Here is a 24,137-nt window from a genome sequence, read left to right as displayed (position 1 = left end):
TATCATTTACCTACTCCGTTAATGATAATGTGTAACAACCTAGTAAGTTTCAGAGTAACAGCCGTGTTAGTCTATATTCGCAAAAAGAAAAGGAGTACTTGTGGCATCTTAGAGACTAACCAATTTATTTGAGCATAAGCTTTCGGGAGCATGAAGTGAGCTGTAGCTCCCGAAAGCTTATGCTCAAATAAATTGGTTAACCTAATAAGTCTATAACAACTTTTACAGTGTTCAGGGAATGGAAAGCTACTATAAATTGTTTCTATTTGTTCATTCTTATTTTATTTTTATACTAGCTGGATGCTCTTTAAATGTCAGAGTTTTTTTGAAGGGGTAGGTTATAATTTTGAATAGCAAATTAACCGATAAATTTGATCCTTTCTGAAGGGATCCCTGGTGAGCAGCACAAATTAGGATTTCCATCATCTACAATATTCCAGTAGACTAGGAGGAACTGCCTATGTATTAAATTTAGATTGAAAAGTAGGGGTTGACTACAAAAATTAGCCAGATGCAGCCGGATACAGGCACAATGTTACACATTTTGGAGTTTTCTTGCAGGAGGATGCACTGATGTCATTTTATGTTTTGGTAACAACGATAGCTGTCTATTCTAATGGCATGATTTGTGGGTTTGCGGCCAAAGTTTCACAAGTGCTGTTGCGTTTCAAGGGGGGCGGAGGGAGTCGGGATGTAACTTTTTGAAAGGCAGCTAAACTGATTTCCTGTTTCTCGGGTCCCCACACTGGAAGGGCCGGCCAGGAGGGCTGTTATAAAGGGGCTGGATCCGGGCTTTGGTGGTAAAGCTGCGCTCAATTGCCAGCCTCCCTACCTGCAGGCGGCCACAGCGTGGCGCCCGGGCAGGATTCAGCGGGCGGGGCAGAACGAGCCTCGTGGCTGCCTCCTGATTGGCTGAAGAGCCCGGCCCCAGGTTATAAGAGCCACCGCCCGCGGGCGCCGGGCGCTGCCGAGCCTGGGAGCCTGCCCGCGCCGCCCGGAGAGTGCCGAAGCGCCATGCGCCGCGCCAGCCGAGACTACACCAAGTACCTGCGCGGCTCCGAGGAGCTGGGCGGCAGCGCCCCCCACGAGGGCTCGCAGCCGCCGCAGGCAGCGCCGCCGGCCCATCCGCACTCGCCGCCGCCGCCTCCAGCCGCCGCCAGGGCCCTGCTGGTCCCGCTGGTGCTGCTCGGGCTGGGGCAGGTGGTCTGCAGCGTTGCGTTGTTCTTCTGCTTCAGAGCCCAGGTAGCGTCGCGGCGCCTCTTGTTTGCACCCTCGCGCCGTGGCTAGGGCGGGTGGCTGGGGCACAGAAGGCGGGGGGGGGGGGGGCGTGGGTGCTGGGCGCCTCACAGGCTGGGCAGAGGCGGAGGTCAGGTGCACAGACCCAGTGTCTGCGGAGTAACCCAGGGGCTCTGCTCACTGCAGGGGTTGGGTTGTGAGACGCGGGCTGCTTCTTTACGCTTCTTACTGACTCTCCACGTGCTCTTGATCTGAGAGTTGGGGGGAGAAGGGAGGAGGGTTGGAAGAAGGTGGGCTCCGGTCAAGGGTGTCTGGTCCTGGAGGGTGAGCTGGGCAAACTGAGTTTTCTCACTTGGGAAACACGGAGTCTAGTTCAGGACAAGTTAGTTTTACCTACTTCTGTTTTTTACCACTGCCCCGCTGAGTAAAGGGAGCCCTGGAGTGGGCAAGTTTAGAAATAGTCATCAGAATATAATGGTGACATTGTGTCCAGGACATCCAAAACATGCAGGTAAGTGAGAGTTCAGAAAATAAAGGGAATAATTTGAACAAATCTAAACTCGGTTTGTATGTATGTATGACCCTAACAAATAGTAGTTTCCTTGTTGCATAGAACAAATAGGGCCCCTGCCTTTTATTTAAGTTATCATTGTTTCCCCTTTGGAGGATAACTACTTGCAGCCGGGTACAAGAATTGTCCCAGGTTTCTTTTTAGAGGCTACCTTCCTTGTGAATTTGATGCTGCTGCTCTTCACTTGGAACTTGGGTGTGTAATGGCTGGCACAGGGAAAAGGTACCTTCTGTAACTTGTTAGCTCATTTCCCAGGAGGGGAGAATTAGACTGCCCTACTAGGCCACAAAAATATGGCAAAGTAATGTTTTCAATTGGGCAATGCTATGCACATTGGATCTGAGCTGCAGGGAGATGGTGCTTTCTAGTGGTTTAAGCTTTTAGAAAGAGATTATTTTTTGTTCTTGGAAATTACACTACATTGGTTGGATTCACTTACGGTTTTTTTTGCCTGGTACTGTGAACTTTCTCAAAGGAAGTGGGGGGCTGTCGTTTGCTCTTTCTCAGGGGTAAAACAAAAGATTGTGCTCTTGAAGTTTGCAAAAAAGATTACTAGTTCAGAATAGGTGAACTAAAGATGCTGTAGGATCTGATATAAGTTTTACTGTCCAAAAACTGGATATGAGTTTTAATTAGGGTGTTAAGAAGTTTTTATATGTATAGTACGAACACTAGTCTGTCTTCATAGAAATGGTTTTTATTTTATTTTCATTTGAAGTCAGTGAAGAAGTGGAAATCTATTTTTCTTTCAGGTCATACTTTAAGTAGACAGAATTGCTCTTGGGCCCCAGGACAGACTGGATACATTAACAACAAAATCTACTCTAAATCTAGACCACCTACAGATTGGATGTAATACAATTGCATGCACATTTAAACGAGTGATTGAAATAAAACAAGTGACAGTTCCAAATTTATTGTAATATTGTTTATATTTGTTACTTGCACCTACTTATTTATTCCTGTCTGTTTTCAATTATTGGCAAATGCTTTGTGTTTATTAGTTACTTTTTAAAAGTTATGTATGACCTGTTCCATGTTTATACATACTTAATTGACTATACCTTAGCAGAGTGACAGTTCATTTATGGTACTTATTGTAAAGTAGCTTAGAATTACTTGTTTTCTTGACAATGAAATAGACTAATGTATACAATAACTCGACTTGTAGGGTGAAAAATTATTCTCTCCATTACAAACCCATTGAAACATCTCCATTAAGACATCTTAACTTATAGAAAACACCCAATAGTATGTTTACTTCAAAAACAGGCCAAAAAAAGTCAGGATTCTATATAACTAAATGTATTTTGTTTATTTTGACAAGTAAGTTTAGTTGCAATGACTTCATAGCATGCTAATTAACAATGTGAAGTCTGAGGTTATACAGGTGTAACAAAGGGCAAAATTATTCCCATGGCATACACATTATCCTTTAGTCTGCATAATGTAAAAACAGCAATATAAACATAATTCTACAATTAGAGCCTGATCCTCTAATTGATCTAAAACTCCTATTTATTTTTAAATCTGAACTAGTTCCAAAATATCTGGATGACCCAACTTGATACAAGATTTGCCCAAAATATTTCTCTACAATTTGTAGACACAATGAGACTTCAATATTTTTAATGTCATCTCTCTCTCTATGGATAAATAGAATAGTGCACATAAAATACAAGAGAACGTCATTAATTCACACTATTGAATGGTAACCTCTTCCAGATTTTCAGAAATTTTGATATAGTCAGGAAAACAGAAAATATGCTTCCTGACAAAATGCACTTAATCATGCAGGGCCTGATTCAACTCCTATGAAATCAATGAAGAGACTTCCATTGACTTCACTGTGAATTGGAGCATGACTTTTGAGCAGTATAGCGTTAATTGTTTATGATGCTGATGTACTTCATAGTATACTTATGTACTTTTTAGTATATTTTGTTAGGTAATGACAGCTTAGCAGTAGGAATCTTCAGAGCACTCTTCTCAAAGATGCTGAGCTACTCAGCTAGCTAGTAGTTGTGTGTGGATTGACCAAGTGTGAATTAGAAAGGCTTTACTGAACATTTGGAAAATATACCTTTTAACACAAGACCATTTTACAAGCTTTTTTTCATATACCAAGTCTTTCAGATTTCTGTTCTATTCTGTGAGTAAGCTAACCAACTGGTGGATAAATGAGAACTGGCTTGTGTAATTTATTTGAACTTTCAAAAAGCCTTTGTCAAAGTGCCGAAGAAGAGGCTGTTAAGGAAACCAAGTAATCATAGAGTGAGAGGCGAAGTTCTTTGATAAATTGGAAGCTGGCTAAAAGGCAGAACAGCAGCAGGAATAAATGGTCAGTTTTCAATGTGAGAAAAAGTTAACAGTGGTTCCATACAAGGGCAGATGTTTAATAAACCAAGCCGATTTTAATATTTTATTTAAAACTTTTTTCAATGAAACTGTCATCTTTGGGGAAAAAAAAAGTTTTTTGAAAGTGTTTGGATTTTTTCAATTATAAAACTAAAACTTTTTCCAATTTTCATGGTTTTTGGTTTTGTTCTCCCTTCTCTCCCTTTCCCCCTTTTCCTTTTGGCCACCAGAAGAGGGGAGAGAAGGAGTCAAAAATGAAGTTTTAATTTTTTTCCAGAAAACTTGAAATTTTTAATGAAATGTACTTAACCATTTTTCACCAGCTCTATAAATAAATGTATTTCTTTGTGTGTGGGGTGGGGGGGTTTAGTAGAGTGACAGACTTTACCAATGAGATAATATGTAGGTTAATCAAAGCTGAAAGACTGAGGCACTTCAGTGGGGCATAATGTGCTAGAATGATGGGCCACATGTTGGCAGGTGAAATTTAGTCTTGACAAATGAATGGTAATATATGTCAGATTGAAAAGTATGTACTGTTTGTATGTTTGTAGATTCTAAGTTGTGTAACTGCTCACAAAAAGTGACAATTTGATACTCTGGAGAGCTTAATGAAAACCTCAACTCATTGTGCAGTGGTGGTGTAAAAAAAAAAAGGCAAGCTAACTGTTAAAATATCTAATAGGATAGAAAAGAATACTGAAAATATTGTAATGGCATTCTTTTTACCTGAATATCAACCAACTTCTTGGAAACTATTTTGATATTTTATTTTGCTTGTATGTGTGATTAATTCCCAGTGCCTTTTCTAAAAAGTCTTGTCAATGAGTTCTTGCCTGCAGCTCTCTTCCCCCTTCTCCTCCCGCCTCCACTGCCTCCCCCCACTCTGTGTAATGTCTATTTGGTGACTAACTTTTATAATGTTCCTCTTATTGATATTGTGGATTCCTATAAACTTCTGTTTAGACTTTACTCAGGCAAGCTAATTTTCAAAAAACGTAAAAACGTTATGGGTGTAGCAGTGGCTGGGTGAATATCCCTTGAAAGGCTGCGGCAATCAGCTACATTAACTGACCACCACAAATCAAATGTTCTCCCTGAAGCCCTACAGCTTTCTAACTTTACCAGAATTATTTAAACTAATCCTGCACATGTTTTCAAAGCCATCAGTAGTCACGTACATTTCTCAGCATATCCCCATCAGCCTTTCTAACTACATTTGTGAAGATGTTCTCTGTGCTATTGTCCAATAGCATTTAGTAAATGAGGTACTAAATTAGAGATAATCCAGAAAAATACTTTAATACAATCCACTGTTGATCTTGTTCAAGCAACGTTCCATTTGACACACAAGATTCATTGCCTATTAATGTCTATGAAGTTATGCTGCAGATGAATTTGACTTGCTGTATACTGGATCTGGCCCCTACAAAGTTTGATCTCCCCTGTTTGTGTTACAACACCCATGTCAACTTTTTTCAGAAGCTTTTATTTTGATTACATTAAAAACTGCAGTAGTAACCTCTTTTCAGTAGTGGTTGCCACTGAAAAGTAAACATATACTTGAAGTTACTATATTGTAGATAAGAATTTCAAGGGGGGGCTATATGAGTTTGAAACCCAACTCCTGGTGAATAGTCCGTATCCCTTAGGCCCCTTTGATAATTCCAGTCTACATGTATTATTCACTGCAGTTTGGCATGTATTAGTAAATATTAATTTGTTCTAAATAGTGATCACTGTGTTCTAAAATTCACTCTTGATCAGAAGTTTTTGTTGTTTGTTTTTAGGCTAGCTTGAATCTTTCACTCTCATGCTTTAGAATGCATATAAAGGAATTCATCTGTGGTTTTTGGCTAGCAATTCTGTATCCTGCTAACCTTACCTCTGGTATTCCATTAAGTTCAATACTTTCTTTAACATGCTTTCCATTGATCACACATTACATTTGCATGACCCTGTGTCCTGTCTTCTTGAGTACGAATGATACATGTTTGTTTTTGTTTGGGTTTCTGAGAGAAGGCTGTTTTATTTTCTATCCTTCAGTATGTGAAATAAATGGTTTTGTGATTCAACTCTAAGATGCAGTACTTACAATATTTTAAGTTCCAGTCACTCTTTTAAATGTAGAAAGAGCTGCTTCAAATTGGATGGCAATAGATTCTAAGCCTATGCTTTGAAATCTTAACATGATATATTTGAATCAATCATAGAAGTTAGAGCCTAACCATACTTTTTAAATCTTCAGTCCATCCCTCTGCTAATGTAGGAGTATTCTCCATGGTACATTTTATAGTGGGTTTTCTAGCTGAGTTTGAAAGTTCCAAGTATGGGGCTTCTACCACATCCCTCAGGTGGCTGTTCCACAGACCAGTATGTCTGGCTATTGAGATGTTTTTCCTGATATTTGGCCTAAGTTTTCCCTTTGTTCATTTCATTGCGTTTCTAGTTGTCATAACCCCCTTGAACCATGTTGAGTAATCCCTCTCCCTTCATGAGGTTTGAACCCTTCAAGTATTTGTAGAATATTATGTTTTCTACACACACTTGGTTATCACCTAGCCATGCTTATGTGTATTTTGCATCTTTCCTTATAAATTCCTCAAAGCTACTGATCATTTTTGAAGTGCTGTCCTGAACTGCTTCAGTTTGTCAATAAATGTAGTGTGGTGTCCAGAGTTGAAGGCAGTTTTTCTATGTCACATACGAAGCAGAGAGAGAAAATTTACCATTTACAAAATGTTCATCTTTTAAATCTGTTTGACATAAAGACACTGATCCATGTCCTGGCGTCTAAGCCTGATGAATCCATTTTTTTTAATGTTGATATCCAGTGGTTACAGTGGACACGAGATCATTCTCCATGTGATCAGGTTCCAAATTTGCTGATCATTTGTCTGATTCATTCTAAGCTTATTAATTTTCATGATCTCCGTTCCATTTGCTGCACAGGCAAAATATAGAGTCCCTTTCAAGATTTCATGGAAATACTCTGTCCTGTTATCCCATCTCCTACATCTACATATCCCTAGGAAATTTGGGGAAAACCTTTTTTATGCTCCTACTATATCTGAAAGTCCTTATGAGTTTATCTGGTGTGATTTACTTTAATATAAGACATCTGTTTTTTTTGCTTATCATTTACTTATTTTGTGTGAATAGAAGTTTTGTGTGTTGAGAATATATTTTATAGCAGTAAGATTAGTATGATATTGCATTGAGTGGCATACAAGTGTACCTTTCGGTTATACTGAGTTAAGGTCTATTGGACAAACTTAAATTATGGATGTTCTTAAACCTATTTCAGATGGACCCTAACAGAATTACAAAAGAAGACACTCGTTGTTTCACAGCACTTTTAAGACTTCAAGAAAGCACAGATTTGCAAGAGACAACACTGGAAAATCAGGAAACAAAATTAATGTCCGAATCATGCTGGAGAATAAAACAGGCTTTGGAAGGAGTTATGCAAAAGGTCAGTGCACCCTAAGAATTAAACTAATATTTAAACTTAAGTGAGCTTCTGAAAACCTGGAGAGAGAGAAGTTTTAGGGGGGGAAAAAACCGCGTTTCCTGTTTCACATAGAACTAGTGGTTGCATTGTAATCTTTAACATCTTTGGTATTTTGTTGCATTTGTTCATGAACCCCTTGGTAGTGGTTCATCATGTCTGTATGCAGATTAATTGTGCTTTGACTAGCATTTTTTTAAGAGGGGAAAGTTTGGATTCACACTAGGAGGAAAAACAATGTTTGTGGTTAGTTGATTGGCCAATTTGTCCCTCAGGCTAGTCCAAATGGATCCCAGAATTTTGGTTTTGAGAGAGTTAGACTATCTTTTTATCTCCAATCTTCCTGATTGTGTTCCTGATGAGTCAGATGTGACATTCTTTTTCCAAATAAAATTCCCAAGCAGAGGGAAGGTGGTTGGGCAAGCAAAATATTAGATGGAGGGCATCTACTCTCATTTCCTTGTGAAGGGAACAGCGCATCTCTCCTTTTTTTTCCCCCCCTTTGCCCTCTGTGCGTGAAGTGGGATTCCAGGAATGTGACTCCCCCATGTGTGAGAGATAACCGCTCCTGTTCTTTGCACAGAGAATTCAGTCTTCCACAAGCCAGTTCTCTGTTCTGTGTGGGGATCGTTCTTACTGACGTAGAATGAGAACTATGTAGGCCCAGTAAGGGAGCTGACACCACTGAGTGGAGTGCCGGATAATCTTAGAGCGGTAGGATAGGGGGATAATGAGGACAAACACAAGATAGTTAAAAGTAATGCAAAATATATAGCAGTCCTCTTACTTAACCATATTCTCAGCTACTGTAATGTCTAAAACTACGTAACTTTTAGTGACACAGCTGTGCCGCTACTTTCGGGGGTGCATTTTTTTCACACCTCTGAACAACAAAAGTTTTGTTCAGTTTCCAGTGTGGACAAAGCCTATGTATCTGGTAGAAAGGGGCTAAAACTAGACAACACATCTTTTAATATAATTTTACAACAGTTGCATTGCACACATGGAATTGCACACATGCCCATTAGCAGATCCTTTGTGTTAACGAGTCTGAACAATGTAATGAAGTCTTGATTAGCATGATAACTAGGTAGCTCCTGCTTGGCATCGCAGAGGTAAAGCTTACTCCCAAACACTAAGGGCACGTCTTCACTGGCGGCGTTAAAGCGCTGCCGCAGCAGAACTTGAACACGGCTTGTGTAGCTGCGGCACAGCGCTGGAAGAGAGCTCTCCTAGTGCTCTAAAATAACCACCTCCATGAGGGGCGTAGCTCCAAGTGCTGAGAGTGCGGCTCCCAGAGCTGGTGTACCGTCTCTACTGCCACTTTACAATGCTGAAACGTGCAGTGCTCGGGGGTGTTTTTCCTGTAAAGTGCCAGTGTAGACAAGCTCTAACAGGGAAATTAGTCAGATAAAGTCATTAGCCATAATGGGGGTGTGGGGAGAGGGGGAACTGGACAAATTTGGTGTACCTGTCACAATTACCCAGGTTCCTAAGGGGAATTTATACGTTTTGATCTCCTAGCACATTCATATGAGTATTTTGTGCTATTTCAACCTAATTGCCATCTAATAAAGAATTATTTAAATACCAAGAGTGTTAAATCCTTGACTTCTTTGTTTTATAATAGTCTCGTGTCAGAATCCCTTAGTCCATACTTCTTTGCTGCCTTCATATGTACCATGAATTATACCATAGGTTACATGAATGGTAGAGACTATTTGTCTGAGGATAATTATATAAACTCCCTCAGTTATATGAACTCCTATACATTCCTAAGATTTCAGATATTTGCTCCTTCCTTCCATCCAGCTTGTCTCTTTCAAAGACTGTTGGGAAAATTTGGGCTTAGTTGTTTTTCTTCTAATATTTGCTGAAATCATGCACTGTATACGTTAGAGGGGGGAAAAAAGGAGTTAATGGCAAGCGTTTATATTTATATTCTGTGTGCATATAGTGCATTTCTCTTCCAGGGAGCTCTGTGGATGGAGTGTATAGTTCCAGTAAGTGAATGAGAAGTACTATCTGCTGGTATAATCAACAAAGGCATTGGCTTTAATGGAAGCTGCATGTCCTGTCATCCTGACTAGAGGTTGAATGACTAGGGGTGATTATTTTGGTTGATGGCCATTAATTTAAGTGAACAGTAAAATTTCTCTTGCCAAAATAATCCATTTTTAAATTTATTTGAACGCAGTAAAGGAGAATGTATATATGAGACACTGGGTAACCGGGTCTGCATCCTAGTTCATTTGGCCCTATATGTTGACACTGAGGGAGGTAAGTCAAAATAAGAAAAAGAAATGTTAACTTAGCCTCAGGTGCATCTCTTCAGCTGAATGAGCATATATCCCAGATGTTAAAGGGCCAATGTCAAGGTAAAAATCCTGGGTCGGAGTCTGGTTTGCACCATCTCTGGCAATGCAAAGTGGCTGGAAATTGGCTGGATCTCTTTCTCTGTTGGGTCTAGCCCCAGGTATAAGGGGCATACCAGGGGCATGGATGGAGAGTGCTTTCCTGAGTTCTCTAGGTGCAGTTTCCTATCGGAGAATATTCCCCATGTATGTTTTTAAAATCCACACTTCCTTATTTGCAATACTAATTATACAATAGGTTACTGAAATGCAACACTTTAAAGTCTAATTAACTTCTTGTCATTTATGACTTTTTACTTTTTGCACTTCACTCAGTTTGGCCAATGAAAAGAGACTAATCAGTTTCATGTTCTATGTAGCAGGCTGCATTTTCTAGATTTTTTTGGGTGCACTGGTATGTATCTGCATATGTTCCTTGTATATGTGTGGAGTAGTGTTTACATCCACAACAGGGACTAATCTGGAAGTATTTTAGTGCTCCCACTAAAGTCATTTGGGAGTTCCATTGCAGGGTGGGGCCCAAACATTTCCCCCTTAAAAAACAAAATAAAAAAACCCAACAAAAAAACCAACCCAAAACACTCATTAAAGCATTTTCTAACTAAATCTAATATTTATGCCTATATTACTTGACACGTTCTTGGGTGATGGAACTGTTGCTTAGAGAGCAGCATGTTCAGGGCAGCACATTTAAACTATTGTTTTACAAGCATCAATAATGCATTACGGGGTTGTTCACCTTAAGTGTGGTGATTCCTCATCACAGACCAGATTCTGATCTCAAGTACCTGTGCAATCTGGAGTAACTTTGTCATCATCAGTGGAGTTACCTTAGATTTACACTGAAGTAGCTGAGATCAGAACCACAGCTTTAGGTAGACAAGTAATATAACTTTCTTGTTTTGTGGCTGCATGGCTTGGCTGCTTTTTTTCTTTCATGTAACCCTAAGAGCCCTTTGGCAGTCCAGATACACTGACCACACTTTTTGTAAAGACTACCATAAGTCTGGCAGTAAAGAGAGAACGACAAACACATAGCTGGGGGTCAATCCATGAAGTAACACTTTTTTGGCAGTGCTCCTGGACCCTGGCAGCGTCAGGCCTAAACTAGTCACCCACATGGCAACAAAACACTTCACTGTTAGACCTCCAGGATGGCCCTTATAAAGACTTAACAAACATTCTAAGCACATGTGGTTATTAACAAAGTGCTTCAGAGGCAAGGTTTCAGAGTTAAAAGTTGTCCAATATTTGTGATCCTGATCCTGCAACCTCTTGCAGGTACTGGGAATACTCATATTAAGAGTTACAGGATTGGTGTCTTTAGTGTAGCTTCTGGGGAATTCTTCAAACTGCTGAATTTCCTGCAAGATGATCAGAATCTCTTCCTGGTATCAATTAGTTTTAAATGAACAAAGGTGGTAGCATTAAAGATAGATATACTACAGCAATCCCTTATGGTGCTATTTGGGCATAAGCTTTTGTGGGTAAAAAACCACTTCAGATGCAACTGGATGCCACCGGACTCCTTGTTGTTTTTGTGGATACAGACTAACACGGCTACCCCCTGATACATGTAATATATTTGAATGTCAAAAGGGTCCACTTAAGTTTCAAAAGCCTGGAGGCTTTTTCAAACATATTTACATCCCTTTGTTTGAGACTGTGGGAAGGGAAATTGCACAAAGCCTAAGAGAATAGAATTATACTAAGCTCTAGCATTCATAAATTTAAAATAGCTTTTCTATAAATTTTCATAAGTACAATTAGACTTAGGCTCCTATGTCAGTTAGGCGCTTTTGAAAGTTTTAATTGTTGTAATTTTAGTTCTGATATCTAGCTATCTACCAGAGGCAAAGTGTTGCATCCTTTTGGAAAGCAGAATTTCCAACTCTCCGGGAATATAAAGCACCCTACCCCTTGATGGCTTGTGAAATGTTAGACTAGCAATCTAGTGTAAACCCCCTAAAATAGCCTGCTTTTATTAATGCTAAAATTGCTGTTCTGCTGTGATGATTTTCTGCTGGGCTGTGTGAAAATCCAAGGGGACCTTTACTGAAATAGGCGTTCTGTTTAATAAATAAAAAAAATTCATAATATACCAGGATAGTCTCAGCAAAGGCTTTATTCTGTTTTATGAAAATAAGACCTTTGTAAATGCATCACATTTTAAAAAATTCATTAAACTACAGATTAATTTGGTTTTGAAATGCTTGCCTGGTTAGCACTGAAGATTTTGGGGCACTTTCATACTTGCTGTAGAGCAGTCTAAGTTGAATTTCTGGCCTATCATTGTGGTGGTTGCTACATGATTATAGTAAGCCCAATCCTAAAAACATGCACTACTGTGAGTAGACCCATTGAAAATGTAGATGTGTCTAAGCGTTTGAAAGATCAGGGCCTTAGAAGGTTTGGGTAGGTGACTGTGACTGACTGCCTGCAAAAATCAAAATATTGTACATTGTAGTTTTTAAAAGGAAATTATAATAAACTATTAAGATCTGGAACATTGCTTATACCTGGGTTTAAGTATACAGAGTAAGACTGAAGTATGTAACTGACCTGAAAATTAACCTATAACTGGGAGTAATCTGGGGTGTTATCTGTGTTCTGTTCCTGCTTTGTGCAAATCCTAATTGTACTCAGTTTGCTGTAAATGTTAGTGAGGTAGAATCATAAAGTGAATACATCTGAGACAGGGTAAATCTCACAGCAAAATGACCAAGTATTATCAACTACAATTGGTTAATATAATAGAAGCATACTAATTGGTTGTTAACTTGGATTGGTTAATTATTAAATCACAGTGTGTTAATACCATGTGCTGTGAAGAGCTTCAGGAGGCACATTAAAGAGCCACTTGCGGCTCATGAACTGCACTCTGAGTATCCCTGGGGTAGATGATCCCTGCCTGGCATTGTGCCAAAAAGGGATTAGTCTCCTGTGTTAGATACTCCTGAAACTACTGCTTGGATTGTAGAAGAGCGCAACTTTGTGAGTGCTTTACTACAGTTCGCTGTACAATGAAAGAAATTAGTCTTTGTTCGGTCTCTCAAGAAGGATGTAATTTGCAGTAAATATACTTCCTAATCAATTGGACAGTGAACTAATCCCTTCAGACAAACAAATCTAGGACTAAATAATCATGTCCCCAAATTACACGGAAGGGGAAAATTACCAAGCAAATACTTCCATGGCTCTGAAGCAACACAATAAAGAGGATTATCCCCTCTAGAGAAGGCAGATGGAGGGTGTGTGTGGCTGGAGCCAAAGGGCACTAATCTCATGGATGCTCTGAAATAAAGGGCATCCTCTCAGAGGTCCTGAACGTTATGCTCCCTAGATCTGTCCTCTCATGGTGGCATGTCCTCTCCAGGAACCTTGTAGCTATTGGCACAAGGGAATATTCAATGCCCACCATTGTTGCTCTTACCCCTTCAAGTGAGGTAACAAGGCTCGTGTGGGTGGCTAAGAGGTTGGTGCTGTCGTTCATATTGCCACAGTAGATTTTTGCTTGCATCCAGTCTTCCGTGTGACTAAGCCACAGCTTGTGCTGACCCACATATTCTAATAACTGGCATGAAAGCAGAAGAACCAGTGAGGGCAAGGGGAGTTAATTATAACTTTCCCACCAACATTGGGGAGGGAATGCTTTGCAACTTCAACAAAAAATAAAATTAATCTGCTACTTTGCTGTACAACTGAGCAGAGAATCTTATCTATAAACTCATCAGCGTTTCAGCAGGCCTACATTACTTTGATAGTCATACTATGACTTTCATGCTGCTGTGGCTTTCCATTTTGGTTTAGCATTTAGACGCCTACCTAATTATGCTCACTTTCCCCTTTCAGCAGATATCTACACACACACACAGAGCACCTTCATTTAATTGTGGTTACAAAGTTACATAAAAGTAACATTTCCTTGATATTTAGAATTGGTGTTACATGTCAAACTCCACAAGATGGCACTAATTCAGAATACAATAGAACAGGAGTTCTCAAACTGAGGGTTGGGACTCCTTAGGGGGTTGTGAGGTTATTAGATGGGGGCTCGCGAGCTGTCAGCTTCTACCTCAATCCCCGCTTAGCCTCCAGCATTTATAATAATGTTAAATATATAAAAATGTGTTTTTAATTTATTGGGGGTGGGGGTCCGCACTCAGTCTTGCTATGTGAAAGGGGTCACCAGTACAAAAGTTTGAGAACCACTGCAATAGAACATTGCAAATTTAGATCAATATTATTTACAACAGATCTCCTAGATATTATTCTCTTGCCAATTCTCAAACAGTAAAAGAAATAATAATGCATTACAAAATGCACTTGATTCATTTATTTTGATAGTCCCTGTCCCAAAGAATTTAGACTAAAGGATAAACGTATAGAAAACAGGGACACGTTGAAAAATCTGACATGAGGGATTGATTATGATGTCCGTATCATAAAACTTCTGATGATCATTTATTTGTATTATTGTGCTATCTAGAGGCCAACTAAGGTTCAAGTTCCTTTGGGCTAGGCACTGTACAAATCCAGTATGACAATCTCTGCCTCAGTGTGCCATCTAATTACACAAGACATGTGGTAGGAGAAGGAAAGTTTTACCCCTGTTTTAGATGGGGAACTGAGGCACTGAGTTTGACTTGCCCAAGCTTGCGAAGTCTGGGGCAGCGCTGGGAACTGTACCCAGAATTCCTGACTCCCAGTTTTGTGGCTTACCCACAAGACACTGCTTCCAGTCATTAAAGTTACAATTTCAGTATCTACTTGTGAAGAAGATCAGGACTGGAATGTTGGGGAGTGACTGTTCAGGAGCAGAGGTGGATATGTGGCAGCTTAAATATCTCTTGGTTGTGCTATGCCTGGCTATAGCTAATACATAGCCTGTTTTCGTTAACATTGAAATTCACTTACAATTTTAATTAACACTTGTCCAGGCTGTTCTTGGGCCTTGTATGACTGTGCAAGGTGCCTTACCCATCTCATTCTTGCATACTTTACCAAGGGCCAGGCACACTTGCGATCCCTTCACTCATTTGTGTGCCTGCTGACATCTCTAGGGCACAAGCCCCATCGCAAAGGAAGAAGGATCATTGTCCTTCTGCAACAGCCCACGTAAATGGCTGGTTGTGAAGGAGAGAACTCTCTTCAGCCTCCTAAAACCCATAAAGGGTGATGCAGTTAACATGCTCAACATCCCTGAATTCTTGTGAATGTGACTGCATGCTGCCCCTGTATGGCACGGTCTGGCCCCAGGTATCTAAATTACTCCATATTGCACAATGTTCAGCGTGACAAATATTTACTTTACTTTGCTCGATACTTGGTTGTTCTGATTGTTCATTTACATTTACAGAAATGCATTTGCTCTAAGCACAGTAATAATAAAGGGTTGTAGCCATCCTTTCAGCATGATCTTCAGTTTTCAGACCGTACCCCTGATAATTGTGTAGTCGAAGATACTGTGAAGTAATTATAAACACCATCATTCTATTTTCCTTTTTCAGAAGTATTGGACGTAGTGCCCCCATTATAGAAAGGAGCTGATTCTTGTAAGTTGACCCTTGTGGCCACATTTTATGTCCTGGAAGGTTGAAAACATATATTCCAGACACCTGAATACACAGTGATAAATTATTTCAACATCATGTAATGTAAGCCAATAAATTTTCAGCAGTACAGTACATTACTGGGGACATGACTGTATGGAGTAATAGCTCTTTTTCATTTTAGGAGATACAGCGCATCATTGCTGGAAGAGAGCCACCAAGATCAGGAAAAGGTAACAAGTGGCTTATAATAAGTATTTGAAATCCTACTAAATTTGTTTCTTTGAGTTAATGTAACTTTTTATCTCTAGCTATAATGGAAGCATCATTGTTTGATCTGTCCAAGAGAAACAAACCTGAGAAACAGCCCTTTGCACATCTCATTATTGATGATAAAAATATTCCAGTTGGTAAGTTCACTTTTAATCAAATGTTTCTGTAAAAACATTTTGGCTGCATTACAGAGTTTTGAACAATACATAAAGCCCTGGGACAAAGACTTTCAAAAGTGGCTGATGATCAGGACTAGCAGGAAAATGAAATACAAACGAAGAATGGATTTTAAATTGGAAAGCTGTAATTTTGTTAACTTGAATGGAGGTCTTATCCCCCACATCCAAGTACCAGACATTGGAGTGCAGTGTGATGCTAAATGGCCTCTGTGCCAATATCCAGGTTTGAGTCTAATCCTTAGGACTCAGCACTCCTCTGGATTTTCGTGCTTTTTCCTTCCAGGGGGAATGAGGGTAGACATGAAGGGCACCTCAGTCTGGAAGGCTTAAGGTTTCCTCTTCTTCTGCCAGGCTAACTGGGGCCACCATTCTGGGTATTATGTTTACTCCTGGGAACTGGCCTCTTTAAGCCTCTCACTTGCACTAGACTGCAAATATGGTGGTGCCAGCAGATAGCTTGCCCACACCACACTGCTGGGTATCTGCCTCCCATCAGTCCAGTCTGTAAGTTCTCCCAACCACATCAGTCTGTGTGTCTGATAAACATGCCCATTTTCCCTGTAATGCTCAGGAACACCCTGAATCTTCAGCATGTCATCTCTGTGCCATCAGTGTTCACAAAGACTCGGGTGACCCTTTTGGTTCACATTCTTCCAGGCCCAATCCACAGAAGCAGGCTTGATTGCTTCAATCATACCCACCTTGTGAGCATTTCCGTACAACCATGGTAACCAGCAACAGCTGGGTACTCTGGCTGATGTTCCTGTTAGCTCACAAGTCTCAAATCCACCCCCATCTAAAACCCAAGATCATTTTCCCTTCAGTGAATATTCAAGACATAGATGTGATTTGCCCATCAGGGAGCGCAGAAGAGGCATGGGCTTGGCCTACAACATGCTCCTCCTCCTAAATCATTAGAGACAGACAGCTCTGTCCCGAAAACCCATCTGTGACTTGCCTGCTGTTTTCCTTTCCTCTTGTGGGATCAGTGCACTATCAGGTGTCTGCAAATCCAGACATCTGCCCTTGTTCCCATTGTAGGGCCGGCATAGGCTAGAACATTCCAACCACAAGAGTCAAGCCACCTGGACGCTTCAGCTAATCAAATGCCTCAAATGTTGCTGCACTGGTCATGAAGGAATGCATACCAAAGTTTGCTGGATTGCACCTTACACACAGACTAACACCTTTCTCAGTATTGCAGCAAATGGATATCTGGTCAGGTAGCTGCCATCTCCATGTGCAATACAACATCTGGCTCTTTTGCAGGGCCAGAAATGTTCCTATGGTTTTCATTGGACATACCTGTTCATCTGGGTATTCTCTTAGCTCTGTTATGGCTCCCCACTTCTGCTTGTTCTGACTTCGACCCTTATTTCACCTTCCCCTCTGCCAGTCCAGTTCATGTCCGGACTGTCCCTTAGTTTCCTAGGCATGACCCGACCAACACTAAATGCTGCAAATGCTCAAAGAGCAATGCCTCTTCCCTGCCAAGAACATACTGTAGAGGCAAAGCCTCAACTGACCTAAAAGATCTGTATAGTTATCTGTTGCCTGGCAACTTCTGTGCAGCCTTCACATTTGGACCAGCCTTCCCAGAGCTTCTTGACCAAGATTCCTCTAACAGATCAGCAAATCTCACCAGCCTTTAATGAAATGACAGGCCGGGGAGATTACCTGATGTGGTGGATGCTACCAGTCTGTGGTGTACTAACAACTCTATATATCTAGTCACTTGAAACGGATGCTGAATGTCAGTGAGGCACTGGAATTTTCTGCCAGTCCTAGCAATGTTAGGAGCCAGGGCTCTAGATAAAAAAAAAAAATCATTGGCAGTGGGTCTTTGGTGAATGGTGTTATCTCCCTGAATCCATACTATTGTCAATACTGGGAACATGTTCTTTGTTGAACATCAGAATATTTTTCAACAAAGAATACAGATGTCTTTAGCTGCATTGCCCATGGCAACCTTGCAGATTTCTGTTAATGCAGTGGACCACTGCCAGGTTGTCCCACCAAAAATGAACCTATTGGTTACTAAATTCTTCACCCCAATGGTGACTGCCACCAATACTGGAAGAAAGTCCAAAAGAGAGATCTCTCAGTATACTTCTTTCTAACCTCTCCTCAAGCCATCTCTGGGCACACCAAGTCCTTCAGTCATATGTTCTAAGTCCAACTACGTCTGGCACATCTCCTTGTATTTGTAAATGTGAACCTAGCATCCAATGGGATCACCAAAATGATACTCCCTAAAACTATTCCAAAAATTCCTTCCATGCTATCAACTATTCCTTCATTTTTTTTTTAAAATCCCCCTTACAAAGCATTGAGGTTTCTTAACTCTTAAGGTGGCTGCTTCCAGGTATGCACAAAAGCCATACCCAGAATCTGCCAGTTTACACACACTTTAAACAACCCATATTTACCTATAACCACTTTGGAATAACTTAGGACCTTGATCACCTGTACTACCACCCTAAATTATGCAGTTTTACACCTTCCATTGATTGTTTGATTCCCAAGTATATCGGCTTTCATGGGAGGAGTGGGGGAGCAGGGATTTTGGGTGCCTTAGTTTGTGAGTCCCCAGTATGAGAACTTAAAAGGGCCTAATTTTCACACCGTGCTGAATATTCACCCTCTTAAATTGGACCCTTTTAAAGGTATCTCAAGTTGAGGACCCCAGAATTCGAGCCCTCTTGAAACTCTTGGCCTGAGAGCTCCACTAATTTGACCACCTAGAAAATAAGGATCTTGTTCCTGTACAGTTACTACAGAGCTAGAATGATGTATGAATCACTCTCAAATCTACTGTGATTAAGTCATACCCTAGAGTCTTGTATTCATTCAAGCTTTGAGTTAAGCCTGTAAGCACATAATTTTGTATGTTAAAGCTTTTTATTACGTAAGTATTTGGAGTATTTTCCCACTTGCTTATTTTATGTACCTTAAGTACAATATATGTTATGCTGTAGCAAAAATACACAATTATGGTGATTTTTTTAGTTTTCCTTTATCTCAAGCTAAAACTATGTTTACTTTTTATTGCCTGTGTTTTCATGAAATTTGCTGTGCCCAGTAAATTAAATGTGGAAGAAATATGAAGCTGTCATGCAGGGGAGAAGGAGAACCTACTACTGAACTTTCCAGACTTAGTTTTCAGATACTGTTGTCTCTTTATTACAAACGTTGTCATGGTTCCCAGCACCATAATCTGGCTGAGTTTACATGGTAGACACTTTATGTGCAAGGAGCTAATATCCCATGTACCCCACAATGTTAAAATGCATTGATGAAGAAGACTAGTAAACCAAATAAGAAAACTGATAAGCCAGGATAAAGAGGTGTATCTTACACCAGTTAACGAATGCGCCCAACCTTAGGGTTATGTGTATTTCCAATAGTAGTGAATTCCATTGGCAAAGGGGAAATCTCTCCCCCTCTCCTATGTGATTTGACACACATTACCAGCAGATAAGTTAGGCAGGTCTACACATAGTCCATGTAAAAACATGCTTATTTTTTCCCCTCCCTCCAACCTCCACCCATGTTTGTTACATCCACTTGTTGCATTATATTGACCAAGATAAGCTTTTCTGGGCAGGGACGGTCTTCTTTAACTACATGTACTAGGCACTGTGCAAACAAAGGAGCCTTACTGTGGCTTCCTGGTGCTACTGCAGTACCACTAATAGGGCCCTGGTTTGAAGACTGCCCTGCCTCTCGTTCCTGTGAACCTCACCTTTGGGACAGTTGCCTGTGTTCATATGGGACACTAGTGGGTCAGAGGGAGAGGTCATTGGAGGCAGGTGGTTGGCAGGACAGTAGGGCTTTGTGCGTGGTAACCATGTTTTATTTATTCGGTGCCAGAAGTGTGTGTGGCTCTTTAAAATCAAAAAATCCCTCCACCAAAGAGCTCCCATCTGTTAATTGTTAACCAGAACCCTGAACTGCATACAGAAGTGTACTGCCCGCCCATGCAGTGTGTGATACACAGATGTATTTGCTCCTCCACCTATCTGTATTGGTAGGAGAAATAGATTAGCATAAAGTTAGGCAAGTGCAAGTAGAGCAGCAAGCAGAGGTCGCTGGGAGTCATTGACACTGTCAAAATCAGCTGAGAGATTGAGAAGAACAGACAAGAGGATCATAGATTTGGCCAGGAAGAGGCCATTGATTTTATAGTGTCTTTAATGGAGTGGAGAGATGGCAAGCAGACTTTAGGGGAGTTGGAGGAAAGAAAGTTTAGATAGCGTATGTGGGAAAGCACATTCTAGGATGGGGTGGCCAAACTTACTGTCCCTCTGAGCCACATACAACAATTGTCAGAAGTTCAAGAGCTGGGGCATGCATACCAGGGCTCGGGGTTTCAGTCCTGCAGGGAGTGGGAGGTCGGCGCTTCAGCCCAATGGGAGGCACCTACTCTGGCTCAGGGCTTTGGCCCATCAGGCATACCATGCGGGGCTGAAGCCGTCGGACTCCCCTCCCCACTGAGCAGAAACCAGAGGCGACGGGGGGCGGGAAGTGTCACGGGAGGGGGTCACATGGCCCCCCAGATTTTTGCCAGGGTTTGCTGGCCCTGCTCAGTTACATGGTGCTGCTGGGCCCTCTCCCTGCATGGTCACTGCAGCAGCTTTGGCCCTGGGGAGAGGCAGCGGCTAACAGCTGGGAGTTGCAAGGAGAGCTGCTGCCTCTCGTCGTGGAGCTAAAGCAGTGACCCTTCTCTGCAGCTCTCAACTGTTTGCTGCTGCTTTTCCCTGGGGCACTATCACCTGGGAACTGCAGGGGGAGAGCAATGAGGGTAGTGGGGGGGCATATCTGGTGGGCGTGACTCAAGCTGTTGCAGGGGACCTTTAAATTGTGCCCCCCCACTCTCAGTAGGCACCAGTTTTCTCTGGCAGAAGCCCCTAACACCACCACTCCACCGCAGGGCAGAAGTCCCAAGTTCCCCCCAGTCTGGTAGGTGGAGAAAAGGGGGACTGGGGGGCTCCATGAGCTGCACTTTAACTGTAAAAGTCACATGCAGCTTGTGAGCCATGGTTTGGCCACTCCTGTTTTAGGAGTTTGGAGACAAAGGATTGAGGGAGATGGGTAGTAACTATAAGTCCAAAAAAAGAAAAAAGATGAAGAAAAGGTGCTAGATTAGAGTGAGGTTGACCATAAAGGTGAGGGAGAAGATATGGCATGGAGTGAGAAAAGTCAGGATTTGGGATTAGTTTGGATACTATGAAAAATCTCTCTGAAATTAGAAAGAGGAAGGGAAGACTAGGAGAGGCAGAGAAAGACAGCTTTGTTTAGAGAACGTCTGTTTTGGCTTTCAAGATACTTTGAGAATCTCAGCTGAGTCAGGGAAATTATTAGTCATGGGAGCTGCAGATGCAGGAGTCTCAAGAAGTAGATTTATTTAGCAAGGTAAAAGGCAGAGGTGAAGGAGGAAGAAACGTACCTGAAAGTACAAAGTCATTGTGAACTTTCTTCAGAGGTGCTTTGCAGCATGAGAACAGGAAATGGGGAGGGGAGAGCATGAGACGAGAAGACAAGGTTACTGTTCAGTGGGACAGGCACTGTGGGAGTGGGCACAGAAGAGTGTGTGGTGTTGGAATCAACAGATGAGAGGGGGAGAGATGAAGGAGTTGAGTACTGTAGAAAAGCTAAGTGAGTCAGTCTTGAAATGAGTACATGCTTGGGTTGGTAGTGAGTAATATTGAAACATATTATGTGGTGATGGAGAGCGGTACTTGGTAAAGTCCCGATTCGCTATCAAGACAGTGGTTACCCTGATTATATCAGAACTATACATTATATTAATACTAACCAAACCATTTAAGAATAAATAGCTAAGGAGAGCAGACATTTTTCCTTGGCCAGTGCAAAATCCACTCTGAAGTACGTTAAACATGTTTTTTAGTTGGGACAGTTTTTAGCAATTGATTCCATGTAGGATTTGCCTGATCTGATTATTGGTGAAACAAACCTCCTGTCCTGATTCATGCTAATAGCTGATGCTCCAGAGTAAGGGTGGGTAGGAACTGCTAGCTGTATTCACAAGGGGAGAGGAAACTTATTCCTGTCCTTTGTGGCAATTGGCTTATATCCTAAAGCCTGAGACTTATTTGACCTCATCTTAGCCTTTTGGCTACAGTGTGTCTCTCCCCTTCACTTTGACTCTTTACCTTAGCTTATATAGCTACCTTTGTTACTGACACTAAAAATCCAGCCATGGTATCTCTCAACTTTGTAGAAAATGTTTGTGAGCAAAACTAACATTCTGCTAAACCCTTTTTCCCTAGGCACACGCAAAGTGAACCTTACATCCTGGCATCATGACAAAGGCCAGGCAAACTTATCGAATATGACCTTCCGTGATGGAAAACTAATAGTCAATCAAGATGGGTTTTACTACTTGTATGCCAACATTTGTTTTAGACACCATGAAACTTCAGGAGACCTAACTAGAAGAGGGCTTCAGCTGATGGTGTACATGATTAAAACAAACCTTAAAATAAGACACTCTGATGTCCTGATGAAGGGAGGAAGCACCAAATATTGGGCAGGAAATTCAGAATTTCATTTTTATTCTGTAAACATAGGAGGATTTTTTAAACTAAAGTCTGGAGAAGTAATAAGTATCCAGGTATCAAATCCATCATTACTGGATTCATCTCAAGAAGCAACTTATTTTGGGGCATTTAAAGTAAGGGATATAGACTGAGTCTTGATATTTCCTGTAAATTAATATGTATTTTTTAGGACTTTAAAAAAAAAAGTTTGATCATTATATAGCTGGGCCAGAGACTACTGGGAGACATGATTGAAAAAAACCTTTAGGGCCCAGTTGCAGTAACTGTAGGCAGAATATCACTCTTCAGGTTGAATTTTGCTCTAGGATTACTTCAGAGGGATCCCCAGAAAAACATATTAGGACAAAATTACACAATGGGCCTGATTCTGATCTTACACCAGTTTCATACCTGTATAACTCCACTGGCTCTACTGATTTTACACTGACATAACTGAAATTTGAATCAGGTCTGATGTTCTTACATCTTTGAACTGCTAATTATAAATTCTGCCCTGACATGCTGTTACCCTGTTGACTTCAGTGTAAATATAGGACAGGGCAGAATGTGGCCATAGCATTCATTAGGGGCTCAGTCTTAAAAGTGCTGAGTGCTCTGGCCCTGATCTAGCAAAATAACTGTTTGTAGTAAACTTAAGTATGTAACTAGTCCGATTTAAGCAAGTGGGCTATGCAGATACTTAGTGAAGCATGTGCTTGCTTGTTTTGCTGAATTTGGACTAGAGTGGGTCATTCCTGTAAGGGCTGACCATGGTTCACACCATATGTGTTGTAGCTAATCAGGTACTACATTTGGATTATTTAGAAAGGGCTCTTTTAGGAGATCTGACTTTACATTTTACTTGCAGTTATAGAAGACTAATTGCAAGTCTGATTAATTATCATTGCACATCCAATTACAAATGAAGAAATCTGAAGTGTTAAATTCCTTTGAACTGTTACATTGTGCCGGAACCTGCAAATACTTTTTTAAGAGGCAAAATATGTATTTTTATAGTCTGTAATATCTAAAGTTATATTTCAGATGTAATGTTTTGTGCAAAAAAATTGTAAATTATATTTGTCCTATAGTATTTGATACAAAATATTTAAAATCTCTTGCTGTTTGTATATTTAATGTTTTTAAACTGTTTTTAATGTATGTTTAACTGGTGCACTTTGTTAATCCCAATGGGAAAAATTGCAGCTAAAAGATTGTTTGCAATTAGCAAATGTAATATATTGTTTCTTTTTAACTTAATAGATTTCTGTTAAACTTTTCAGTATTATAGAAAACCAAACTGTCATGAAAATTATACCAGAAGGTTGGTCACCAGATCCCTTTCAAATTGGGAAGGTAAAAAAAAGTACATAATGGGACATAGAAATCTGTCAAGAGTATTTATGTAATTATTGAACATGCATTTTTTCCTACAGCAAATTGTAAATCCTGTAGTAGAATTTTTGTACAACACCAAACATGTGTTTACACCTCCTCAGAGGTTTATTTACTGAAGCAA

General features: G+C 40.7%; 1 protein-coding gene across 1 annotated transcript; it reads left to right on the top strand.

Annotated features, from left to right (window-relative positions):
* The first annotated feature begins 977 nt into the window (after positions 1-977).
* On the top strand, positions 978-23,609 carry TNFSF11 (TNF superfamily member 11). The gene is made up of 5 exons (XM_084610341.1): positions 978-1,242; positions 7,473-7,640; positions 15,788-15,836; positions 15,915-16,013; positions 22,349-23,609. Exons 1-5 carry the CDS (start codon positions 1,015-1,017, stop codon positions 22,768-22,770), a joined length of 966 nt encoding a protein of 321 aa, XP_084466467.1. The 5' UTR covers positions 978-1,014; the 3' UTR covers positions 22,771-23,609.
* Positions 23,610-24,137: the final 528 nt, after the last annotated feature.

The sequence above is a fragment of the Lepidochelys olivacea genome, assembly GCF_965140295.1.
Source record: "Lepidochelys olivacea isolate rLepOli2 genome assembly, chromosome: 1".
Taxonomy (NCBI): domain Eukaryota; kingdom Metazoa; phylum Chordata; order Testudines; family Cheloniidae; genus Lepidochelys; species Lepidochelys olivacea.
The sequence above is the reverse complement of the archived record's forward strand: the minus strand, read 5'-3'. Positions and strand labels throughout refer to the sequence as shown.